The 23169-nt window shown below is 42.6% G+C and overlaps 1 protein-coding gene across 1 annotated transcript in view; it reads left to right on the plus strand.

The window, feature by feature from the left end:
• Positions 1-23169, plus strand: part of GRID1 (glutamate ionotropic receptor delta type subunit 1) — a 1069958-nt gene that overhangs the window by 646638 nt on the left and 400151 nt on the right. Inside the window, exon 4 of the mRNA XM_070753904.1 lies at positions 22298-22582. Within this exon, the coding sequence (XP_070610005.1) occupies positions 22298-22582 (285 nt within the window). The remainder of the gene's footprint in view (positions 1-22297; positions 22583-23169) is intronic.

Consider the following 23169-nt stretch of genomic DNA (forward strand, 5'->3'; position numbering starts at 1 on the left):
GATATGGGCATGTCTGGGAAGGCCCATGACCGCTCGCGCGGCTGCATTTTGCATGGTTTGAAGTTTCCGAACACTCTTCAAAGGTAGCCCCATGTAGAGAGCATTTCAGTAGTTGATTTGCAGTAGTAGTGGCTGTCTGTAAAAAAAACCCAAACCCCGTACTCTGGACTTTCTGCTTGTATGTACATCTACTAGATTGAAAGCCCAGTGTTCATTAACTAAAGGTTAGTTTCAAGTGGCTTATGGAGATATCTCCGAGACCGCCTACTGCCGCACGAATCCCAGCGACCAATTAGGTCCCACAGAGTGGGCCTTCTCCGGGTCCCGTCAACTAAACAATGTCGGTTGGCGGGCCCCAGGGGAAGAGCCTTCTCTGTGGCGGCACCGACTCTCTGGAACCAACTCCCCCCAGAGATTAGAACTGCCCCTACTCTCCCTGCCTTCCGTAAACTCCTTAAAACCCACCTCTGCCGTCAGGCATGGGGGAACTGAAACACCTCCCCCGGGCATGTTTAATTTATGCATGGTATGTTTGTGTGTGCGTCTGTTAGTTTATGGGGTTCTTTTAAATCTTGTATAAATTTTAAAGTTTTCTGATTATTTATGATTTGTTCTATTCTGTTGTGAGCCGCCCCGAGTCTTCGGAGAGGGGCGGCATACAAATCTAAATAATAAAATAATAATAAATAAATAAATAAATCCTGTCAAATCACCCTGGCCTATATGGAATTGTACAAGTGACAGTCACTCTAGGAATTTAACTTGCTCAGCTTGCACCACTTGTACAAATCAAAGCTGGCAAAGAATGGAGTCCCAACACCCTCATAACATTCACATTAATTACAATTGGTGTTTTAAAAATCTGGTAGAGACAGATTGGAACAATCTGTTCAGATTGGACTTGCCATGGCATGGAAAAAGTTTTGTTGAATGAAAGTTGCTAAGATAATGACAAGCGAACACATGCCGCCTTCTTCTCTTTTGTAAAAACATTTTTTACACGCACGCACACACACACAAATATTAGGAAATTTTGTTACAAAACTTGACTGTAAAAAATATGACTTCAGTAACTGAGTTGTCGAAGCGTGGAACGTTACCAGACTCCATAGTGTCCTCCCCAAACCCCCAACACTTTACCCTTAGATTATCTACGGTTGACTTATCTAGATTCCTAAGAGGTCAGTAAGGGGCGAGTACAAGTAAAAGTAACGTATATTTGTGGTTGCAAAGTGTGAGTATAGAATATAGATTGTCAGTCACTTTTTGTGGGGCTATTGTCATTTTCAAATATTGTTGAACGAATGTGTACTGTCGGGCTCTCTGGTAGAATCCTCCCAAAACTTCACAGGTACAAATTTCAGACACAGACACATTTGAAAATTCAAAGCAATGTTCTTTATAATGAAAATTCCCTTAAACCAAGCCCTCTTTTGGTATAGCCAAGAGCACTGGTCTCCAAACAAACTAGTAATTTGTACAAGTCCCTTATCAGTTCTGTGATACTTAGCTTGTAGCTGTGAGGCAATTCACAGTCCTTATTCTTTCACAAAGTGACACACACTTTGCCCTAGTTTAGTTTCAAAGCGGGGGAAAATCAGCACACAAAAGGTCAAAGTCAGTAAAGCAGTCACGAAACACAAGGATCAGATAATCCTCCACAATGGCCAAACCCACAGGCTGCTATTTATAGCAGCCTCACTAATGACCACAGCCCCACCCAACCACAGGTGGCCTCATTTTCTTTGATAATAATCTCTCAGTTGTTGTTGCCTATGCATCGCTCTCCGCATGCGTGGCTGTATCATTAACTCTTGTTCTGAATCCAAGGAGGAGCTAGATAATTGATCTCCTTCTGAGCTGTCTGCCCCACTCTCCTCCTCCCTGTCACTCATGTCTTCTTGGTCAGAGGAGCCTTCATCATCAGATTCCACCGGGGGCAAAACAGGCCTGCAGCATGTGGATGTCTCCCCCACATCCACAGTCCTTGGGGCAGGAGCTGGGGCAGAGCGAACCACAACAGAATGTAAATTGGGGATTATCTGTGGGATGTACCTGTTCTTCCAGCTCCATGAGTCTAAGTTTCTTTGCCTGGCACTGTTCCTTGTGTATCCCTTGTTTCTGCCTCGAGTAGATTATTGCATTTTTGATTAAGTGTCAAAACCACTATGCATTCCCCAAACCATGTGAGAGTGTGTGGCATTTCTTAATCAGCATCTGTCTGATCGAAGCCCGAGCAGCCTCACACTGCAGCTACTGCAAAGGATGCCACGAACAATGAAGTACCAAACTGCTTGCCATGACATATCCCTCCACCTGCAGATTTATGCAGTATGGAACATTCTTTATTTTGTAGTAATTAAGTACAATCAATACATTGGGGCATGCTTAATATTCTGTTCATTGCAGGGGAAAAACTGAATTAGAACCAAGTCAGCCGTCTGAGTATCGGTCCCCACTTATAGTCATCCAGTGACGGAGAACCAATCCTCTCTTTAAATCATCAGCTGCCCTGTGAAATTGCTGTTGCAATTTATTTATATATTCATTCATTCATTCATTCATTTATTTATTTATTTATTTATTTATTTATTTATTTATTTATTTATTTATTTATTTATGCCTTCATATATAATAAAATTGCACAGTTGATGCTTTAATATATAATAAAATAGCTCTGTTCTCTCACTTAGCATCATACTTCACACATTGGAAACCCACTGGAATAATTTAGGAGACGATTGACATGGCCCATTTATCTATCTATCTATCTATCTATCTATCTATCTATCTATCTATCTATCTATCTATCTATTTATTTATGCCTTCATATATAATAAAATCGAACAGTTGCTGCTTTAATATATAATAAAATAGCTCTGTTCTCTCACTTAGCATCATACTTCACACATTGGAAACCCATTGGAATAATTTAGGAGACGATTGACATGGCCCATTTATCTATCTATCTATCTATCTATCTATCTATCTATCTATCTATCTATCTATCTATCTATCTATCTATCTATCTATGCCTTCATATATAATAAAATCGAACAGTTGCTGCTTTAATATATAATAAAATAGCTCTGTTCTCTTACTTAGCAGCATACTTCACACATTGGAAACCCATTGAAATAATTTAGGAGACCATTGACATGGCCCAGTATTTCATTCATTCATTCATTCATTCATTCATTCATTCATTCATTTATTTATTTATTTATTTATTTATTTATTTATTTATTTATTTATTTATTTATTTATTTATTTATTTATTTATTTATTTATTTATTTATTTATTGGATTTGTATGCCGCCCCTCTCCGTAGACTCGGGGCGGCTAACAACAGTAATAAAAAGCATCATATAAATCCAATATTAAAACAACTAACAAACCCTTATTGTAGAACCAAACATCCCTACAGACAAACATACCATGCATAAATTGTAAAGGCCTAGGGGGAAAGAATATCTCAGTTCCCCCATGCCTGACGGCAGAGGTGGGTTTTAAGGAGCTTAGGAAAGGCGAGGAGGGTGGGGGCAATTCTAATCTCCAGGGGGAGTTGGTTCCAGAGGGCCGGGGCCGCCACAGAGAAGGCTCTTCCCCTGGGTCCTGCCAAATGACATTGTTTATTTGACGGGACCCGGAGAAGGCCCACTCTGTGGGACCTAACCGGTCGCTGGGATTCGTGCAGCAGAATTGAGATTTTCTCTTATGTTTAACTGAAATTTGCCACCTTGTAAATGAGGGAGAAGCACTTTTTTTTTTAGCTTCTGGGTATTGCACTTTAAAAAAACAGTGTTAGAAAACAAATGCATTAATGGTGTTACTGGTGGAGAGGAGAAGATTTTTTTTACACGTTAGAAGCTTTCCGAAGGATTTTTGTTGGAGCTCAAAAAAAAGAACAATTGGATAAGGCTGGAAAATTGTTCTTACGGTTTTCAAGGTTCTGTGTTTATCCCGACTAGCATTAAAGATATCCATGCAATTCTTCTTTCCTTGGTTTGCTCAGTTTTATCTGGCTCGACAGCGATCTTGAGACTTGTAAGAGGAATTTCTGAGGCTCAATAATAGGGCACTAATGAAGCCGGGAGCCTCTTTGAAGCACTCTTGCTCAACAGCTGGTTGGAGTTGCCTTTATTGAGGTACATTTTATTTATTTTATTTATTTATTGGATTTGTATGCTACCCTCTCCAAAGACTCGGGGCAGCTAACAACAGTAGCAAAACAGCATATAACAATAATCCAATACTAAAAACAGTTAAAAAACCATTATTCAAAAAACCAATCATACATACAGACATACCATGCATAAAATTGTAAAGGCCTAGGGGGAAAGTGTATCTCAATTCCCCCATGCCTGGTGGCAGAGGTGGGTTTTAAGCAGCTTACGGAAGGCAAGGAGGGTGGGGGCAATTCTAATCTCTGGAGGAAGTCGGTTCCAGAGGGCCGGGGCCGCCACAGAGAAGGGTCTTCCCCTGGGCCCCAGCAAGCGACATTGTTTGGTTGACGGGACCCAGAGAAGACCCACTCTGTGGGACCTAACTGGTCTCTGGGATTCGTGCAGCAGAAGGCGGTCCCTGAGATAATCTGGTCCAGTGCCATGAAGGGCTTTATAGGCCATAACCAACACTTTGAATTGTGACCGGAAATTGATCGGCAACCTATGCAGACTGCGGAGTGTTGGTGTAACATGGACATACTTTGGGAAGCCCATGATTGCTCTCGCAGCTGCATTCTGCACGATCTGAAGTTTCCAAACACTTTTCAAAGGTAGCCCCATGGAGAGAGCGTTACAGTAGTCGAGCCGCGAGGTGCTGAGGGTGTGAGTGACTGTGAGCAGTGAGTCCCAGTCCAGGCAGGGCCGCAACTGGTGCACCAGGCGAACCTGGGCAAACCCCCCCCCTCGCCACAGCTGAAAGATGTTTCTCTAATGTGAGCTGTGGATCGAGGAGGATGCCCAAGTTGCGGACCCTCTCTGAGGGGGTCAATAATTCTCCCCCCCCCCCAGGGTTATGGATGGACAGATGGAATTGTCCCTGGGAGGTAGAACCTACAGCCACTCCGTCTTATCCAGGTTGAGGTTGAGTCTGTTGACACCCATCCAGACCCCAACAGCCTCCAGGCACCGGCACATCACTTCCACTGCTTCGTTGACTGGACACTGCTTCATTGACTGAATGCAAGATGCCCTCTCCTTTGGCATGTGAGCACATTCAAGAATTGTATTCACAAGAGGACATGAGCCATTTATCAATCGGCTGCAGTAAATGAAACGAAAGCTTCCATGCTATTTCACCAAATCTTGTTTCCTTCCCTTAGTTGATTAAGGGGACTTATTCATTTTATTCAGCTGCTTAAAACCCAGTGAAACAGCCGTTTAGGTTTTTCCTTCCATTACCTTTTAATTTTGCAAGACGTGTTTGACATTTTGACTTTGCCTTGCTGCAAGATTAGCACCTTCCTGACCACCCCCCACAGCAAAGCAACAGCAAGAGCTATAGCATTAATTGTGAACCAGTGCTTATTTTATTTCTGGATGGATTTGAATTTCAAGGCCTGGGCTCTGGACAAACTCGGGTATTTTTACCATTTCTCTGAAGAAAAAAATGGAGGAATGTATTATTATTATTATTATGAATATTATTATTATTAATATTATTTATTGGATTTGTATGCCGCCCCTCTCCGTAGACTCGGGGCGGCTAACAACAGTGGTAAAAACAACATGTGGCAATCCAATACTAAAACAGCTAAAAACCCTTATTTTAAAACCAATCATACATACAAACATACCATACATAAATTGTAGAAGCCTAGGGGGAAAGAATATCTCAGTTCCCCCATGCCTGACGACAGAGGTTGGTTTTAAGAAGCTTACGAAAGGCAAGAAGGGTGGGGGCTATTCTAATCTCTGGGGGGAGTTGGTTCCAGAGGGCCGGGGCCGCCACAGAAAAGGCTCTTCCCCTGGGTCCCACCAAACAACATTGTTTAGTTGACGGGACCCGGAGAAGACCCACTCTGTGGGACCTAAGTGGTCGCTGGGATTCGTGCGGCAGAAGGCGGTCCCAGAGATAAGAATGTAGTTTATGAGAGGCTCATGGCTAAGCATGACATGAAGATGGCAAGTCAACATGTTTGCTTTGGAGTGTAGTTCTGTTCTATCTCAGCACCAAACCCCCAATAATGAGATGCACACCAATGAAATAACTAATAAAAGGATTTAATATTTTAAAAAGTCTCAGTCTTCTAAGAGTCATTTAAAAGTCTTTTCAAAAGGAGAATCAAGTCTAGCACTTATCAGTTGGCCACAGTCTCAGACAAAAGCTAAACACAGCAATAATTAACAGGTGAAGGAAGATTTCAGAAATGTAGATGTTAGAAGCTAACTGGAAGGCTGAAGCTCATTAGGAAAGCCAAGAATGAGCTCTTTTGAAACACAACCTGAATACAATCCGATGCCAGATGCTTGTTCTCTGCAAAGAGGCATAGCATGCTGTTGTGGTTAGCTCTGGCCCAGCTCCTGCCCCAAGGACTGTGGATGTGGGGGAGACATCCACATGCTGCAGGCCAGTTTTGCCCCCGGTGGAATCTGATGATGAAGGCTCCTCTGACCAAGAAGACATGAGTGACAGGGAGGAGGAGAGTGTGGCAGACAGCTCAGAAGGAGATCAATTATCTAGCTCCTCCTTGGATTCAGAACAAGAGTTAATGATACAGCCACGCATGCGGAGAGCGATGCATAGGCAACAACAACTGAGAGATTATTATCAAAGAAAATGAGGCCACCTGTGGTTGGGTGGGGCTGTGGTCATTAGTGAGGCTGCTATAAAGAGCAGCCTGTGGGTTTGGCCATTGTGGAGGATTATCTGATCATTGTGTTTCATGACTGCTTTACTGACTTTGATCTTTTGTGTGCTGATTTTCCCCCGCTTTGAAACTAAACCAGAGCAAAGTGTGTTTCACTTTGTGAAAGAAGAAGGACTGTGAATTGCCTCACACTGCAAGCTAAGTATCACAGAATTGATAAGGGACTTGTACAAATTACCAGTTTGTTTGGAGATGAGTGCTCTTTGCTATACCAAAAGAGGGCTTGGTTCAAGTGAATTTTCATTATAAAGAACATTGTTTTGAATTTTCAAACGTGTGTGTGTCTGAAATTTGTACCTGTGAATTTTTGGGAGGAGTGTAAAAGAGAGCCCGACAGAACACATGCTTTTTAAATAATGTGAGGACATGATCCAATAGCCAGCAGTGCTATTCATACATAAATCTCCTCCCAGAAAACCATTCATGCCTGCTAGAAACATGTTTATTTTTACGTGAAAGGACCGCCCTTTGCTTGCAGCACCGCTGCGGTGTCCTTTTTCGTAAAAATAACAATGTTTATTTTTACGTGAAGACCTCCCTTTGAAAGAGCTGGGGAATCCCTCCCACAAAGAGATTCCGGGGGCAGAGCTTTGACGTCACCAGCTGGTTGCTAAGGACGTCAAAGTGATCACTTTCTGGATTCCATGGAATCCAGGAAGTGATCACCTTGGCATCCTTAGCAACCTGCCGGTGATGTCAAAGCTCCGAATGCCGAACATGACCCCGAACTTTGCCCAAACTTTGAAAACAAATTGTGTTCATGTTCGGCATACCGATGAGATCAAATGATCACCTTGGCGTCCTTAGCAACCTGCCGGTGACGTCAAAGCTCTGTCCCCAGAATCTCTTCGTGGGAGGGATTCCCTGTTCGGGTTTGAGTTCAGGTTCGGTCCGGGTTCGTCCGAATTTTGCGTAAAGTTCGTCCGAACTTGCCGAACCCGAACACCGTTGAGTTCGCCCATCACTACATATTACTACATTTTAGAATTTTGATCAGCTGAAACACCATTTTAACAAGTCGCGTAACAAGTTGTTATTTAAAATTAAAATAGAATTAAGAGTGTCTTGGGGGGAAAGGTGGAATAAGTTGTTTAAGCTTAATGAAGGTATATCTAGCATCCATGCCAGGTACCAGAGATATGTGACCTATTATGGTAAATTGGGAGAATGGCCAATGGGATTTGTGAGTAATATTAACAATGAGAATGCTCTGTTTTTTCTCAGTGAGAGATAAAAAAGGCACATTGAAAAGGTAGGATTTATGAAACCATATTATTATTATTATTATTATTATTATTATTATTATTATTATTATTATTAAAATTTGTATGCCACCCCTCTCCATAGACTCGGGGCAGCTCACAAGAATAGTAGCAAAACAATATGTAATACAAATCTAATAATTTAAACTAAGAACCCATAATTTAAAAACATGCACACAACACACCATACATAAATAATATAGGCCTGGGGAAGTTATTTCAGTTCCCCCATGCCTGACGGCAGAGGTGGGTTTTAAGGAGTTTATGATAGGCAAGGAGGGTGGGGGCAATTCTAATCTCAGGGGGAAGCTGGTTCCAGAGGGTCAGGGCCGCCACAGAGAAGGCTCTTCCCCTGAGACCCGCCAGACGACATTGTCAACGGGACCCGTAGAAGGCCAACTCTGTGGGACCTAATCGGTTGCTCAGTGTGAGTACTTCATACCTAAGCCCGATGTTGGGCCGATATCCAACACATGTTTTTTTCCCCTGTTATATGTGAGTCTGAAACTATAATTGCCTGTACAAGATTAAACATTTCAAGAGGTGCAACAGACAACCTCAGAACTCTGCATTTGAAAGCGCAACCATCTATGCTCGAGTACAAAGGATGAATGTCACCGGGGTAAGAAGGTGTGAAATGAAGTGGAGCTCTGAGCCAAATTCCCAAAATTGCTTTTCAATTGTTTGCAAGGCTTGTGTGGCTGCAAACTTCTCTTGCTAGTACCGCTTGGTTTGGAAATGTCACATGGGAAGCGCTGACAGAAGGCATAGAGAACCCCGATTTTTTTTCCCCGTGGCAATTAAGTGTCAAGTGCAGGTAAATAGTGCTAATGTTTTTTGACAAGTGCTAAAATGAATTTTAGCATGCGTTCAGATTTAATCAGGAATTTGAAGAAGCAAGGAAATGAGATCAAATTCCTCCTGTAGCATTTGACAGGAAGTAACTGTGCCTCCAGTCACTTTACGTTATAGGACTTGGCCATATGGTCATTGTGGGTCCAGCCAGAGATATTCTGGGTTCCCCAGGGAAACTCAACTGTCTTTTTAAATAATAAATTTGGAATATTTTCTTTGTCCATATGGTGGTTTGTTACAGAGCCCCCCCCCCTCCGAGAAGGCTCTTCCCCTAGGTCCCGCCAAGTGACATTGTCTAGTTCAGTGGTTCCAAACCTTTTTTGAGCCGCGGCACATTATTCACATTTACAAAATCCTGGGGAACATTGAGCGGAGGGGGTTTGGACAAAAAAAATCTCTTTCTTCCTCCCTTTTGCTCTATTTCTCTCTCTCTCTCTCCTTCTTTCTCTCTCTTCCTCTTTCTTTCCCTCTCTCTCCATCCCTCTTTGTTTCTCCCTTCCTTCCTCTCTGTTTTGCTCTCTTTCCCTCACCCTCCTTCCCCCTTTCTCTCTCTCTCTCTTGCTGTCTTTCTCTCTCTTTCTCCCCCTCTCTCTCCCTCTCTTTCTCTCTCTCTTTCTTGCTATCTCTCTCTTTCTCTCTCTCTTTTTTGCTTTCTCTCTCTTTCTTTCTCCCCCCTCTCTTCCTCTCTTGCTATCTTTCTCTCTCTTGCTATCTCTCTCTTTCTTTCTCTCTCTCTTTCTCATACACCACGCCGCATCAGCGGCATTAGGCAGTAGCCATGGGGCGGCAGCAAGGTGGTCAGCTGTGAGGCAGAGCTCCGGAATGGAGGCACCGACGGCAGCGGCTGGAGTGTTGCTAGATGCCGTATATGTTGGCGTTGTGCTGGGCATGGGTGTGGGGCTGGAGCCTTCGTCCCAGTTCAGCCAGCAGGCAAGTACCAGCCGCACAATGCCAACATGTATGGCATACAGCAACATGTCCAGCCGCCGCCGTTGGTACCTCTGTACTGGAGTTCTGGCTCGCAGCCGACCACCCTGCCGCCGCCCAGCGGCTACTGCTCGGTGCCGCTGCTGCCACCGCCTTCCCGCTGCCGCTGCCCTCCCACCAGGCACGAAAGCTTACCTGCTGCCGCCACCAGGGAAGCTCCAGCCGGGCGGGGCGCTGCAGTTGCCGGAAAACTTGGAAGGCGCAAAGAAGGAAGCTCAGCTTCCAGTCTCACAACTTTTTGCTCTTTGCACTCTCAGCAAAAAGTTGCGAGACCAGAAGCTTAGCTTCCTTCTTCGCGGCACACCTAACCATGTCTCACGGCACACTAGTGTGCCGCAGCACACTGGTTGGAAAACACTGGTCTAGTTGATGGGACCTGGAGAAGGCTGAATCTGTGGGACCTAACCGGTCACTGGGACTCATACGGACTCATTTAAGTGTAGATTTCAAAATATCTCTACACTGGGTCACAATTTTGACTCTCTGCAAAAGAGAAACCTTTCTTTTTCTCGGGCTTTGCGACGTCCATTCATGCCTGCCAATGGTTTCTCGGAGCACCAGAACAGAAGCAGGAAATTCATTCAAGCCAAACGAGCAATGAAGCTAGGCAATTGGACCTGTGGGCTGAAAAGGTTGAAAAGCTTTATGCTTGGAGAGTTGAGAGGCCATACAAAAGTCCTGCCATTGGCAGTAGGCAAGTGCCACGGCCTATTCTTCACCCTCGAAACTGCGGGCACGAAATGATAGGACTTTGGATTTGAAGCACGGCTGAAATTACAGTAATTCTCTTTCTTCCCCCTACGCAGGAATCTCAATTACAATTTGGATGGAATTTATATTGTTGTTTGCATACAAATAATTCCTGCCCACATTTTCAAGAAGCACTCATTTTGATTTCTTCAGTGGGCAGTGATTTTTTTTAAAAGCATCATGAGGCTAGTAAAAGTCTATTTATTTTATTATTATTTTATTTTATTTTATTTATTAGATTTGTATGCTGCCCCTCTCTGAAGACTCGGGGTGGCTAACAACAATGAAAAGACAATGAAAACAAATCTAATATTAAAACAATCTAAAAAACCCCAATTTAAAGAACCACTCATACATACAAGCATACCATGTATAAATTCTATAAGCCTAGGGGGAAGGGAAATTTCAATTCCCCCATGCCTGACGACAGAGGTGGGTTTTAAGGAGCTTGCGAAAGCAAGGAGGGTGGGGGCAACTTTGATATCTGGGGGGGAGCTGGTTCCAGAGGGTCGGGGCCGCCACAGAGAAGGCTCTTCTCCTGGGTCCCACCAAACAACATTGCTTAGTCCATGGGACCCAGAGAAGGCCAACTCTGTGGGACCTAACCGGTCGTTGGGATTCATGCCGCAGAAGGCGGTCCCGGAGATATTCTGGTCCGATGCCATGCTATTTGCTGGGTCATCTGGATAGACATTGTGTAACATAGCCGGTGAAAGCTACTTCCCTTCCCTATGGGTTTGGAAGCATTCACTTCACGCATGGATCTGAATGGATGCCATTCGTGGAAGACATTTTGAGGATGACGAAGAGGTGATTCGCCCAGTGCAGAAATGGCTTTGTGACCAGAACAAGGAATGGTACAGACAGGGCGTACATACGCTTGTGCCTTGCTGGATGAAGGCCATAGAACGGGAAGGAGATTACGTGGAAAAATGGGGAGTGTAGAAGAAACATAGAAGACTGACGGCAGAAAAAGACTTCATGGTCCATCTAGTCTGCCCTTATACTATTTCCTGTATTTTATCTTAGGATGGATCTATGTTTATCCCAGGCATGTTTAAATTCAGTTACTGTGGATTTACCAACCACGTCTGCTGGAAGTTTGTTCCAAGGATCTACTACTCTTTCAGTGAAATAATATTTTCTCATGTTGCTTTTGATCTTTCCCCCAACTAACTTCAGATTGTGCCCCCTTGTTCTTGTGTTCACTTTCCTATTAAAAACACTTCCCTCCTGAACCTTATTTAACCCTTTAACATATTTAAATGTTTCAATCATGTCCCCCCTTTTCCTTCTGTCCTCCAGACTATACAGATTGAGTTCATGAAATCTTTCCTGATAAGTTTTATGCTTAAGACCTTCCACCATTCTTGTAGCCCGTCTTTGGACCCGTTCAATTTTGTCAATATCTTTTTGTAGGTGAGGTCTCCAGAACTGAACACAGTACTCCAAATGTGGTCTCACCAGTGCTCTATATAAGGGGATCACAATCTCCCTCTTCCTGCTTGTTATACCTCTAGCTATGCAGCCAAGCATCCTACTTGCTTTTCCTACCACCTGACCACACTGCTCACCCATTTTGAGACTGTCAGAAATCACTACCCCCTAAATCCTTCTCTTCTGAAGTTTTTGCTAACATAGAACTGCCAATGCAATACTCAGATTGAGGATTCCTTTTCCCCAAGTGCATTATTTTACATTTGGAAACATTAAACTGCAGTTTCCATTGCTTTGACCATTTATCTAGTAAAGCTAAATCATTTACCATATTACAGACCCCTCCAGGAATATCAACCCTATTGCACACTTTAGAGTAATCGGCAAATAGGCAAACCTTCCCTACCAAACCTTCCCCTATGTCACAACATCATTCTTTCTTATGTGTAAATTTCATTGTGTTCAATAAATAATTGTTGAAGAAAAAAAATGTGGTGCATTACTTTTTGGGCGACCCTCGTACCTTCCCATTTTGATGATTTCTCCAGGATTTTTGTTGGGCCTGTTTAATTTCTGGGTTCTGAATTAACTTCATTCGTTATACTTCCTGCTAATCATTGCTACCCCACGAACACAGCATCCTGAAAGTGTCTAAAAAGAACCACAAGGTCTATCCAAATCCAGCAAATTTAATTCGTGCTGCGAAATTTCCAAGCTCCCAATCATATTATATATTAATATTATTTAAGATTTTCAAAAGTGACTTTAGTTCATTGAAATAAATTTACGGAAGTTGTTGAAGTTGAAGTTGGGTCCAAAGATGGGCTACAAGAATGGTGGAAGGTCTTAAGCATAAAACGTATCAGGAAAGACTTCATGAACTCCATCTGTATAGTCTGGAGGACAGAAGGAAAAGGGGGGACATGATCGAAACATTTAAATATGTTAAAGGGTTAAATAAGGTTCAGGAGGGAAGTGTTTTTAATAGGAAAGTGAACACAAGAACAAGGGGACACAATCTGAAGTTAGTTGGGGGAAAGATCAAAAGCAACATGAGAAAATATTATTTTATTTATTTATTTATTTCATTATTTATTTATTAGATTTGTATGCCGCCCCTCTCCGAAGTCTTGGGGTGGCTTTTTTACTGAAAGAGTAGTAGATCCTTGGAACAAACTTCCAGCATACGTGGTTGGTAAATCCACAGTAACTGAATTTAAACATGCCTGGGATAAACATATATCCATTGTAAGATAAAATACAGGAAATAGTATAAGGGCAGACTAGATGGACCATGAGGATTTTTTCTGCTGTCATTTTTCTGCCGTCTATGTTTCTATGTTGTGTTTTTTTAAAAAAATTAGCAATTTACCGCAAATTCTGTACACATTAGCACAAAGTTCTTTCAATGGTTCCAAAGAAACCTGCAACCTCATCTAATAATCGTCTGCATTGGTTTTAGTGGGATTTAATTTCATGTAAATATGTTTGGAAAAAGAGACATGAAATATAATCCTATGCGTATTTACTCAACCTTAATAAATTCATTACCTAGAAAATGAACGTATGATGGATTGCAGTCTTAAATACTCATGTCCTGAATTATAGATAAACTATTTTAACTAACATAAACCAGAAGGCATGCGTTCTAGTGATTTATCTTCTTCATAACCTTTTTTGGAATCTACATCTCTGTTCACAAAGACACAGGAAAAACATTCCTGGTTCAGGAAAATAGGTTCTAAAACAGGGTTGGGTTCTGGATTCTCCTGCTGCTGGTTTGCTCAGAGATGCGTTGCATGGGAGCACTTGTCTTGAGCACTTTGCACATGTGCAATACCCTTAAGAAAAGCTTCTGCACATGTGCAGAGGCAAAAAACCAAGAGAACCAGCTTGGGGGGCATGGCAGGCCATAGAACTGATCTGAACTAGGAGGAACCCATCTCTGATCTAGAGGTCTTACAAGGGGGACTTTTGCCCAGGTTCGCCTGGTGCACCAGTTGCGGCCCTATTTGGACCGGGAGTCACTGTTCACAGTCACTCATGCTCTCATCACCTTGAGTCTCAACTACTGTAATGCTCTCTACAAGGGGCTACCTTTGAAAAGTGTTCGGAAACTTCAGATCGTGTAGAATGCAGCTGCGAGAGCAATCATGGGCTTCCCTAAATATGCCCATGTTACACCAACACTCCGCAGTCTGCATTGGTTGCCGATCAGTTTCCGGTCACAATTCAAAGTGTTGGTTATGACCTATAAAGCCCTTCATGGCATCGGAGCAGAATACCTCCGGGACCGCTTTCTGCCGCACGAATTCCAGTGACGGATTAGGTCCCACAGAGTTGGCCTTCTCCGGGTCCCGTCGACTAAACAATGTTGTTTGGCGGGACCCATGGGAAGAGCCTTCTCTGTGGCGGCCCTGGCCCTCTGGAACCAACTCCCCCCAGAGATTAGAATTGCCCCCACCCTCCTTGCCTTTCGTAAGCTACTTAAAACCCACCTCTGCCGTCAGGCATGGGGGAATTGAGATATTATTTCCCCCTAGGCCTTTACAATTTATGCATAGTTTGTTTGTATGTATGTTTGGTTTTATAATAAGGGTCTTTAGTTGTTTTAGTATTGGATTTACATGCTGTTTTTTTGTTACTGTTGTTAGCCGCCCTGAGTCTACGGAGAGGGGTGGCATACAAATCCAATAAATAGATAGATAGATAGATAGATAGATGATAGACAGACAGACAGACAGACAGACAGACAGAAAAGATAAGATAAGATAAGATAAGAAAAGATCTAAAATGGGTGGGTTCTGGATTCTCCTGCTGCTGGTTTGCGCATAGATGCATTGCATGGGAGCACATGTCTTGAGCACTTTGCACATGTGCAATACCCTTAAGAAAAGCTTCTGCACATGCGCAGAGGCAAAAAACAAGAGAACCAGGTTTGGGGACATGGCAGGACATAGAACTGATCCCAACCAGGAGGAACCCATCTCTGATCTAGAGGTCTTACAACTTCTAGAGGGCTTCAGACAATTTGCCTCGAACATAGGTGTAAATATGAAGTAAAGTATTTACAGGAAAGAAACATATTTGATGACTGAGATCAAGTGGAGAAATTCTGTGTGCATGCCATGTAAGAAAACCTAAGAATATTTCTAAGCTAGAAATATTCTGCAAAGCATAGGGGAGAAAAATCCAAAAGCAAGAATACAAAACCTTTAAGAGATACAGAAATGTTTTGAAGATGTTATTTTGGAAAAAGAGGCATTACTAAGACAATTGCAAATAAATAGTAAGAGGCTGATTAGGTCAGCGGTGAAATTCAGCAGGAGCTGACAAGTTCTGGAGAACCAGTAATGGAAATTTTGAGTACAGTAGTAGCTCGTGATACGAATTCCTCATCATACGAACTTTTCGGGATACGAACCCGGGTTTCGGAATTTTTTTGCCTCTTCTTATGAAGTTTTTTCACCTTATGAACCTGCCGCCACCGGGATGCCCCACCTCCAGACTGTCACCTTCCAAAACAGCCGGGGCAATTCTCAGCGTTCTCCTGAACGCCAAACCCAGAAATTCAGTAAAAGTTCTGGTTCGGGTTCGGGAGAATGCCAAGAAGCCCTGCCACCCAGCTGTCACCTTCTGAAACAGCCAGAGTGCTTCTCGGCATTCTCCCGAACCCCGAACCCAGAAGTTCGGCAAAAGTTCAGGCTTGGGTTTGGGTTCGGAAGAGCACCGAGAAGTGCCGCCACCCGGATGTCACCTTCTCAGAAGAGCTGTGGAGCTTTCAGACGGTCAGGAGGCTCAAACGGAGGTGGGGAATCCCAATAGGGAATTCCAGGGGCGGAGCTTTGATGTCACGGAGACGTCCTTCCTGGCTGGACAAAACAGGGACTCCAGGAAGGACATCTCCGTGACGTCAAAGCTCCGCCCCTGGAATTCCCTATTGGGATTTCTCACCTCCGTTTGTGGGAAGGTGACAGCTGGGTAGCGGCACTTCTTGGCGTTCTCCCAAACCCCAACCCAAATCTGAACTTTTGCTGAACTTCCGGGTTCGGCATTCGGGAAAACGCCAAGAAGCCCCCGGCTGTTTCAGAAGGTGACAGCCGGGCGGCAGTGCTTCTCGAGGCTTCTCCTGAACCCAAACTTTTGCCAAACTTTTCGTGTTTGTGTTTTGGAGAGCGCCAAGAAGCGCCCTGGTGGTGGCGCCCAGCGGAGCGCCCATTTTTGCAATTTTTTTGGGGGGGGCTTGCACGCAGTAATTGGTTTTCCATTTATTCCTATGGGAAACATTGTTTCGTCTTACGAACTTTTCACCTTACGAACCTCCTCCCGGAATCAATTAAGTTCGTAAGACAAGGTATCATTGTAGTTTGGAGAACCGGCAAATACCATCTCCAGCTGGCCCCAGAGTGGGGTGGGAATGGAGATCTTGCAGTATCCTTCTGCTGGAATGGGGAGGGAACGGGGGTTTTGCAGTATCCTTCCTATGGAGTAGGGTGGGTATGGAGATTTTGTAATACCCTTCCCCTTGCCATGCCCACCAAGCCATTCCAACAGAGGGAAAAATTCTGAATGTAACTCCTGGATTATGTGCCATCAAATTACTCCTAGTAGCTGCCTAGAAACAACACTTTCGACGTCACGTTGCAGCTGAGCAGCCTTCGGATGCTCCAGGGCTGTGATCAAAACAAATAAAATACACAGTTCCTGCAACCATTCTCCATTCATTTTAGCCTTCAGGCCCTTAATCATTGTCATTGCTCTTTCCTCCACTCTAGGGTCTTATCATCTTCTTTATATTGTGGTGAGCAAAACTGCATGCAGTCTTCCAAGTGTAGCCTCCCCAAGGCACTGTAAAGTGGTACTAACGTTTCACATGACACTTCCTTAAGTCCTGGGAAGAAGATAATATTTGGAAGGGTCTCTGGCAAATTCATCCACGATGATAGAAAAAGGAAAAATAAAGCACGACCCCCCAAGCTTGCAAGACACTGTTAAGATGCAATAGTTCCAATTCAATAAAGGAGAGTCTTCCTTTTTCTATGTTGATTTATTTTTATTTTATTTATTCATTTGTCCAATACACAAATACATAGGAAGAAAAATAGACAGGTGGTAATATAAATGAGGGTGAAAGTGAACTGAGAGGAGAGGATATATGAAAGGAAGAGAATATATAAGATAGGTGAAAGAAAGGAAAGACAATTGGACAGGGGACGAAAGGCACACCAGTGCACTTATGTACGCCCCTTACTGGGCTCTTAGGAACCTGGAGAGGTCAATCATGGAGAGTCTAAGGGAGAAGTGTTGGGGGTTAAGGGTTGACACAATTGAGTCCGGTAATGAGTTCCACGCTTCGATAACTCGATTGTTGAAATCATATTTTTTACAGTCAAGTTCGGTTCGTATTAAGTTTGAATCTGTTGCATGCTCTTGTGTTATTGTGGTTGAAGCTGAAGTAGTCATTGACCGGTAGGACGTTGCAGCATATGATCTTGTGGGCAATACTCAAATCGTGTTTTAAGCGCCGTAGTTCTAGGCTTTGTAGGCCCAGGATTGTTAGTCTATTTTGGTAGGATATTCTGTTTCGAGTGGAGGAGTGAAGGGCTCTTCTGGTGAAATATCTTTGGACATTTTCAAGGGTGTTGATGTCTGAGATGTGGTATGGGTTCCAGACAGATGAGCAGTAGTCTAGGATGGGTCTGGCAAAGGTTTTGTAGGCTCTTGTGAATAGTGTGAGATTTCCTGAGCAGAAGCTGTGTAGAATCAGAGGCTTTTTTGGCGATATAGTTGCAGTGGGCTTTAGCACTTAGGTCATTCGATATTAGTATTCCAAAGTCTTTTACTGAATGTGGATTAGCAGTGAGAGATTGTTTATTCAGTTCGTATGTGCGGTTTGCGTTCTTTTTGCCGATGTGGAGGGTAGAGCATTTGTTGGTTGATATTTGAAGTTGCCAGGTTTTAGACCAGTCTGAGACAAAGTCCAAGTCTTTTTGGAGAGTGAGTGTGTTATCAGTGGTGTTGAAAAGTTTCACATCGTCGGCAAAAAGAACACAGTTGCTTTCGATATGGTCACAGAGGTCATTGATGTAGAGAATGAAGAGAGTAGGACCTAGTACGCTTCCCTGGGGAACGCCGCTTATGACAGGGGCGGGGGTGAAGATGGCGCTACCAATTTTGACAATTTGTTGCCTGTTTGACAGGAATGCAGTAATCCAGTTCTGGAGGAGTCCTGAGATGCCATAGGATTTGAGTTTTAGGAGTAGTTTGTCGTGGACCACTGAGTTTTATTCTGGTCTACCTGGGATTGAGGTGAGGCTGAGAGATGCCTAAACATTTGCATACTTTTGTAAATAGCTGTGACATGTGCGATCCATATTTGATACAATAGAGGCTCATAGGTTTGCATGTTTGAAGGCAATGCATTATTTTCCTTCCTTTTCCTAGCAAATTTGCTGCTTTGCTAAAATGCTTTGAGATTCCAGAATCAAGAGGCAGAGATTGAGATTGAGAGTAAGAGAGAAATGCAAAGAGATCTTGGGGGGTGGGGGTGTCAAGTGATTTTTAAGGGAAGCAAAGAAACAAAGAATCCAGAGGTTTGCTTTGATATATTTTGCGAGAGGTTATTTCCAGATCAATTGTACTCACTTTTTCCTCTATCAGCTATTTTATTTGGCTTTCCAGAAATGGTTACACCACTCCTAAACCTCATTTTTAACCCTTTATAAAGTTGCAAATTGGAAGGGACTTTGTTCACCTTTAAGTTCAAATTGCCTACTTGTCAAATGCCAGATTTATTTCTGCCTGTTGTAACTCAGGAGAAACATGATCTGCTAAAAGAACTACAGTGGTACCTCTACTTAAGAACTTAATTCGTTCCGTGACCATGTTCTTAACCCTGCTGTGCTGTTCGGGTCTGTGAGACCCAACATCAAAGTTTGAGACCCTGTAAAAAAATTTCACTGCATATCTGAAACTTGAAATTTCATGACTTTTCATCATTTCAGGAGTTCTCTCCATGAGATTTTTTTTTTTTGGGGGGGGGGGGGTCTTTCTTGCTGGAAAAAAAAAGTCACACTTGTATTGTTCCCGGGTCACCCTGACCCCAACCGAAAACTCTTCATTTGAAGTGCTTATGTTTGGTCAATTTGAAAGCCTTTTTCATTTGGAAAGTAGTCTGAACATTTCTGCACACAATGATATGAAACTTGAACTGAAAAAAAATTATGCATATTGCTTTATTTTGATTATAAAAGGCAGAAACCACACACACACCCGTTTTTGTGAATTTTTCTTCATTTATTTATTTATGCTAATTTATTTAGCCCCTCCCCCATCCCATATGTTTAGTGATTCTGGGAAGCATACAACAAACTAAATATAAAATCTAAAATGCACAGAGATTAATGTTTATACGCTCCCCAGCTGCTGAAAGACAATACAATGTCTTTAAATATCCTGAACTGCATTATTAATTGGTCTCCAAATATTTTATCCACTAAAAACATTAATGATTCATTAACAATAACAAATAATACTTCACAAAGTCTTGTGATGTTAATTTGTAATGTCAGGTTTCCTAGAAGTCTTTCTTGTGTACAATCTTTAAGAATTATTTAACTATAGTAACTGCTTTGATATTTTACAGAGGGAATAGCTCCTTTTCTTCTTTTTTTTCTTTTTTTTTTAAAAGTAATGTTTATTGAATATATACAAAACTATATACAAAAACAATACAAAACAGTATGAACAGGACAAGGTGTTCTTATCATATGTGTCTAATTGTTATTTTCATTAAGGTCGAACAAACTACATTTAACACTAACAAAAAACGTAGGACACCCCTTTTCCCTCCCCCCCCCTTTTTTTGAAAGTGGTCTATCAGGCTGGAAAAAGTGTTTTTTTGGGGGGTGGGGTTGGCCGCACAATCTAGCCCCCTCTGCATTCCGAGACCACCCGCGAAAGTCGAATTTCCGCGAAGTAGAGATGCGGAAGTAAATTTTGGCTATGAACAGTATCCCAAGCCTTCCCTTAACACTTTAAACCCCTAAATTGCAATTTCCCATTCGCTTAGCAACCATATAGATTATTACTCTATGTGTTTATTTATTAAAGTTTATTAAAAATATATTTAGTAAAGGTGGACGAATGTTTGGCGCTGACGTAAGATGTCATCGGGTGGGAAAAACTGTGAAGTATTTTTTAATTGATATTTTTGAAAAACCGTGGTATAGACTTTTCGCGAAGTTCGAACCCGCGTAAATCGATGGAACGCTGTATTCCTAGTAGAATTATTCTTCCCAACAAAGGAAAAAAATGAAAGGGTTGGTCATAATCTTGGTTTGCATTTAGCAGCTCCAGAAAATTGTGGATTCTGACTTTTCATAACTTTGGATATTTTCCAGCTCAATATTGCTTCTAGCTGTTTTATGAGATAAAACGTATTTGTACCAAAATACATTTTAGACCAATAAATACCAGCTAGCACGATTAATTGCTTTCAATGTTTCTGGCTTTAAATGATGGTTTATTCACACTTCCTGTAGGGGTTTCTCAAGCTGTCATGACTCTAAACTGGTGGGCTTCAATTTAGGCTTAAATCTGATGCAGTGATGGGCTGCTACAGGTACGGTACGGTTAGGTACGCAGAACCGGTAGAAAAATTTGGATTTTTTTTTTCCCCTTCTGGGCTCTGGTTATGTTTTTCCTATTGCAGTAGATGAGGTTGAATGTGTATAATTTTAGAAGAGCTATGTGTGCATGTGTGTGTGTAGTAGTAGTAGTATTTAATGTATATTTTTATGTGCCTGTGTGTAATATGTATGTATAAATATGGCATATATGCATAGAATTAAATAGTATATTTTGGATGTTCGTTATTAGTAAATAGATAGGGAAATTATATCTCTTTGAGGTGAGGAGAGGCCAGGCACCCTAACCCAAACCCTTGACGTGAGTGACGTCAAGTTGGCCACTTTTAAGCCAGTCACATGACCTTTAAGCCACCCAAGTCACATGATCATCAAGCCACTCCCATCAGTCACATGGTCAACAAGTCACACCCACAAAATAAACCACACACACAGTGTGGCAGTAAAATTTTTTGCAGCCCTTCACTGGATGCATGGCCTCCAGTTATTAAAACTTTGTCCTTTTAGTATTGTTTAATAGTAAATTGTAAGTTGAATTCAACTTTGAAAAGTGTTCAGAAACTTCAGATCGTGCAGAATGCAGCTGCAAGAGCAATCATGGGCTTTCCAAGATATGCCCATGTCACACCAACACTCCGCAGTCTGCATTGGTTGCCGACCAATTTCCGGGCACAATTCAAAGTGTTGGTTATGACCTATAAAGCCATTCATGGCATCGGACCAGAATACCTCTGGGACCGCCTTCTGCCGCACGAATCCCAGCGACCGGTTAGGTCCCACAGAGTGGATCTTCTCCGGGTCCCGTCGACTAAACAATGTTGTTTGGCAGGACCCAGGAGAAGAGCCTTCTCTGTGGCGGCCCCGACCCTCTGGAACCAGCTCCCCCTGGAGATTAGAACTGCCCCCACCCTCCTTGCCTTTCGTAAACTTCTCAAAACCCACCTTTGTCGTCAGGCATGGGGGAACTGAGATATTTCCCCCGGGCCTATACACTTTATACATGGAATGTTTGTGTGTGTGTTTGCTTTTAATAATGGGGTTTTTAGTGTTTTTTGAATTATTAGATTTGTTTTTACATTGTTCTTGTTATTGTTGTGAGCCGCCCCGAGTCTACGGAAAGGGGCGGCATACAAATCTAATAAATAATAATAATAATAATAATAATAATAATAATAATAATAATAATAACTTGGATACTGCCAGACTCCAACTGGCACTGGATAGTTCACTAATAGTAACGTAGGATTAACGGTTAAGACATCAGGCCAGAAACCGGGAGCTAAGCAATTTTAAACTCTCATTACAAAATCTCGCTCCGATGTGTGCATGTGCACACCGGAGCTGCAGAGCTGCGTATGCAGTTCAATTTTCGCTTCCATTATTATGGTGTCGACCGTAGCAGTAGCAACCTGCTACTGATGCAGTCACTTTCTTTGGGAATCCAGACCACATTCCACCACAATCCTTTCCTTCTTCTTTTCCAGCCTGTGACCTGATGACCCTGGGGATTTTAGCCTTAGTGACTTCTACTGGTTGTGCCTCCGCCAATGCCTTGCAGTCTTTGACAGATGCCATGCACATCCCGCACCTCTTTGTTCAGCGCAACACCGGAGGCTCTCCACGGACAGCATGCCACCTCAACCCTAGCCCAGAGGATGAGGAATACACCTTAGCAGCCCGGCCGCCTGTTCGGCTCAACGACGTGATGCTGAAGCTGGTCACCGAATTGAGGTGGCAAAAATTCATAGTCTTCTATGACAGTGATTATGGTAAGTGCCATGTGTTTGATTCAAAAGGTGTTATTTTTAACCCCTCTTTTTTTCCCCTGCATCTCCTTTTTTTTGGTAATATATTTTTCTGTTATTTGGGGAAGGTAGGCCTACTCTACTAAACAAATAATTCCTTCAACACTGTCAAACTTTTTGCTAAGTCTGCACTTCTATTTCTGTTAGTTTTTTCTTATTATTTATTATTATTATTATTATTTATTCAATTTTTATGCCGCCCTTCTCCTTAGACTCAGGGCGGCTTACAACATGTTAGCAATAGCCCTTTATAACAGAGCTAGGCTATTGCCCCCACAATCCGGGTCCTCATTTTACCCACCTCGAAAGGATGGAAGGCTGAGTCAACCTTGAGCCGGTGATGAGATTTGAACTGCTGACCTACAGTCAGCTTCAGCGCCTTGCAGTACAGCACTCTACCTGATGCGCCATCCCGGCTCATAGAATAGAATTTTATAGAATAGAATAGAATTTTTATTGGCCATGTGTGATTGGACACACAAGGAATTTGTCTTGGTGCATATGCTCTCAGCGTACATAAAACAAAATATACATTTGTCAAGAATCATGTG

Source organism: Erythrolamprus reginae, chromosome 5 (genome assembly GCF_031021105.1).
Source record: "Erythrolamprus reginae isolate rEryReg1 chromosome 5, rEryReg1.hap1, whole genome shotgun sequence".
Classification (NCBI taxonomy): Eukaryota; Metazoa; Chordata; class Lepidosauria; order Squamata; family Dipsadidae; genus Erythrolamprus; species Erythrolamprus reginae.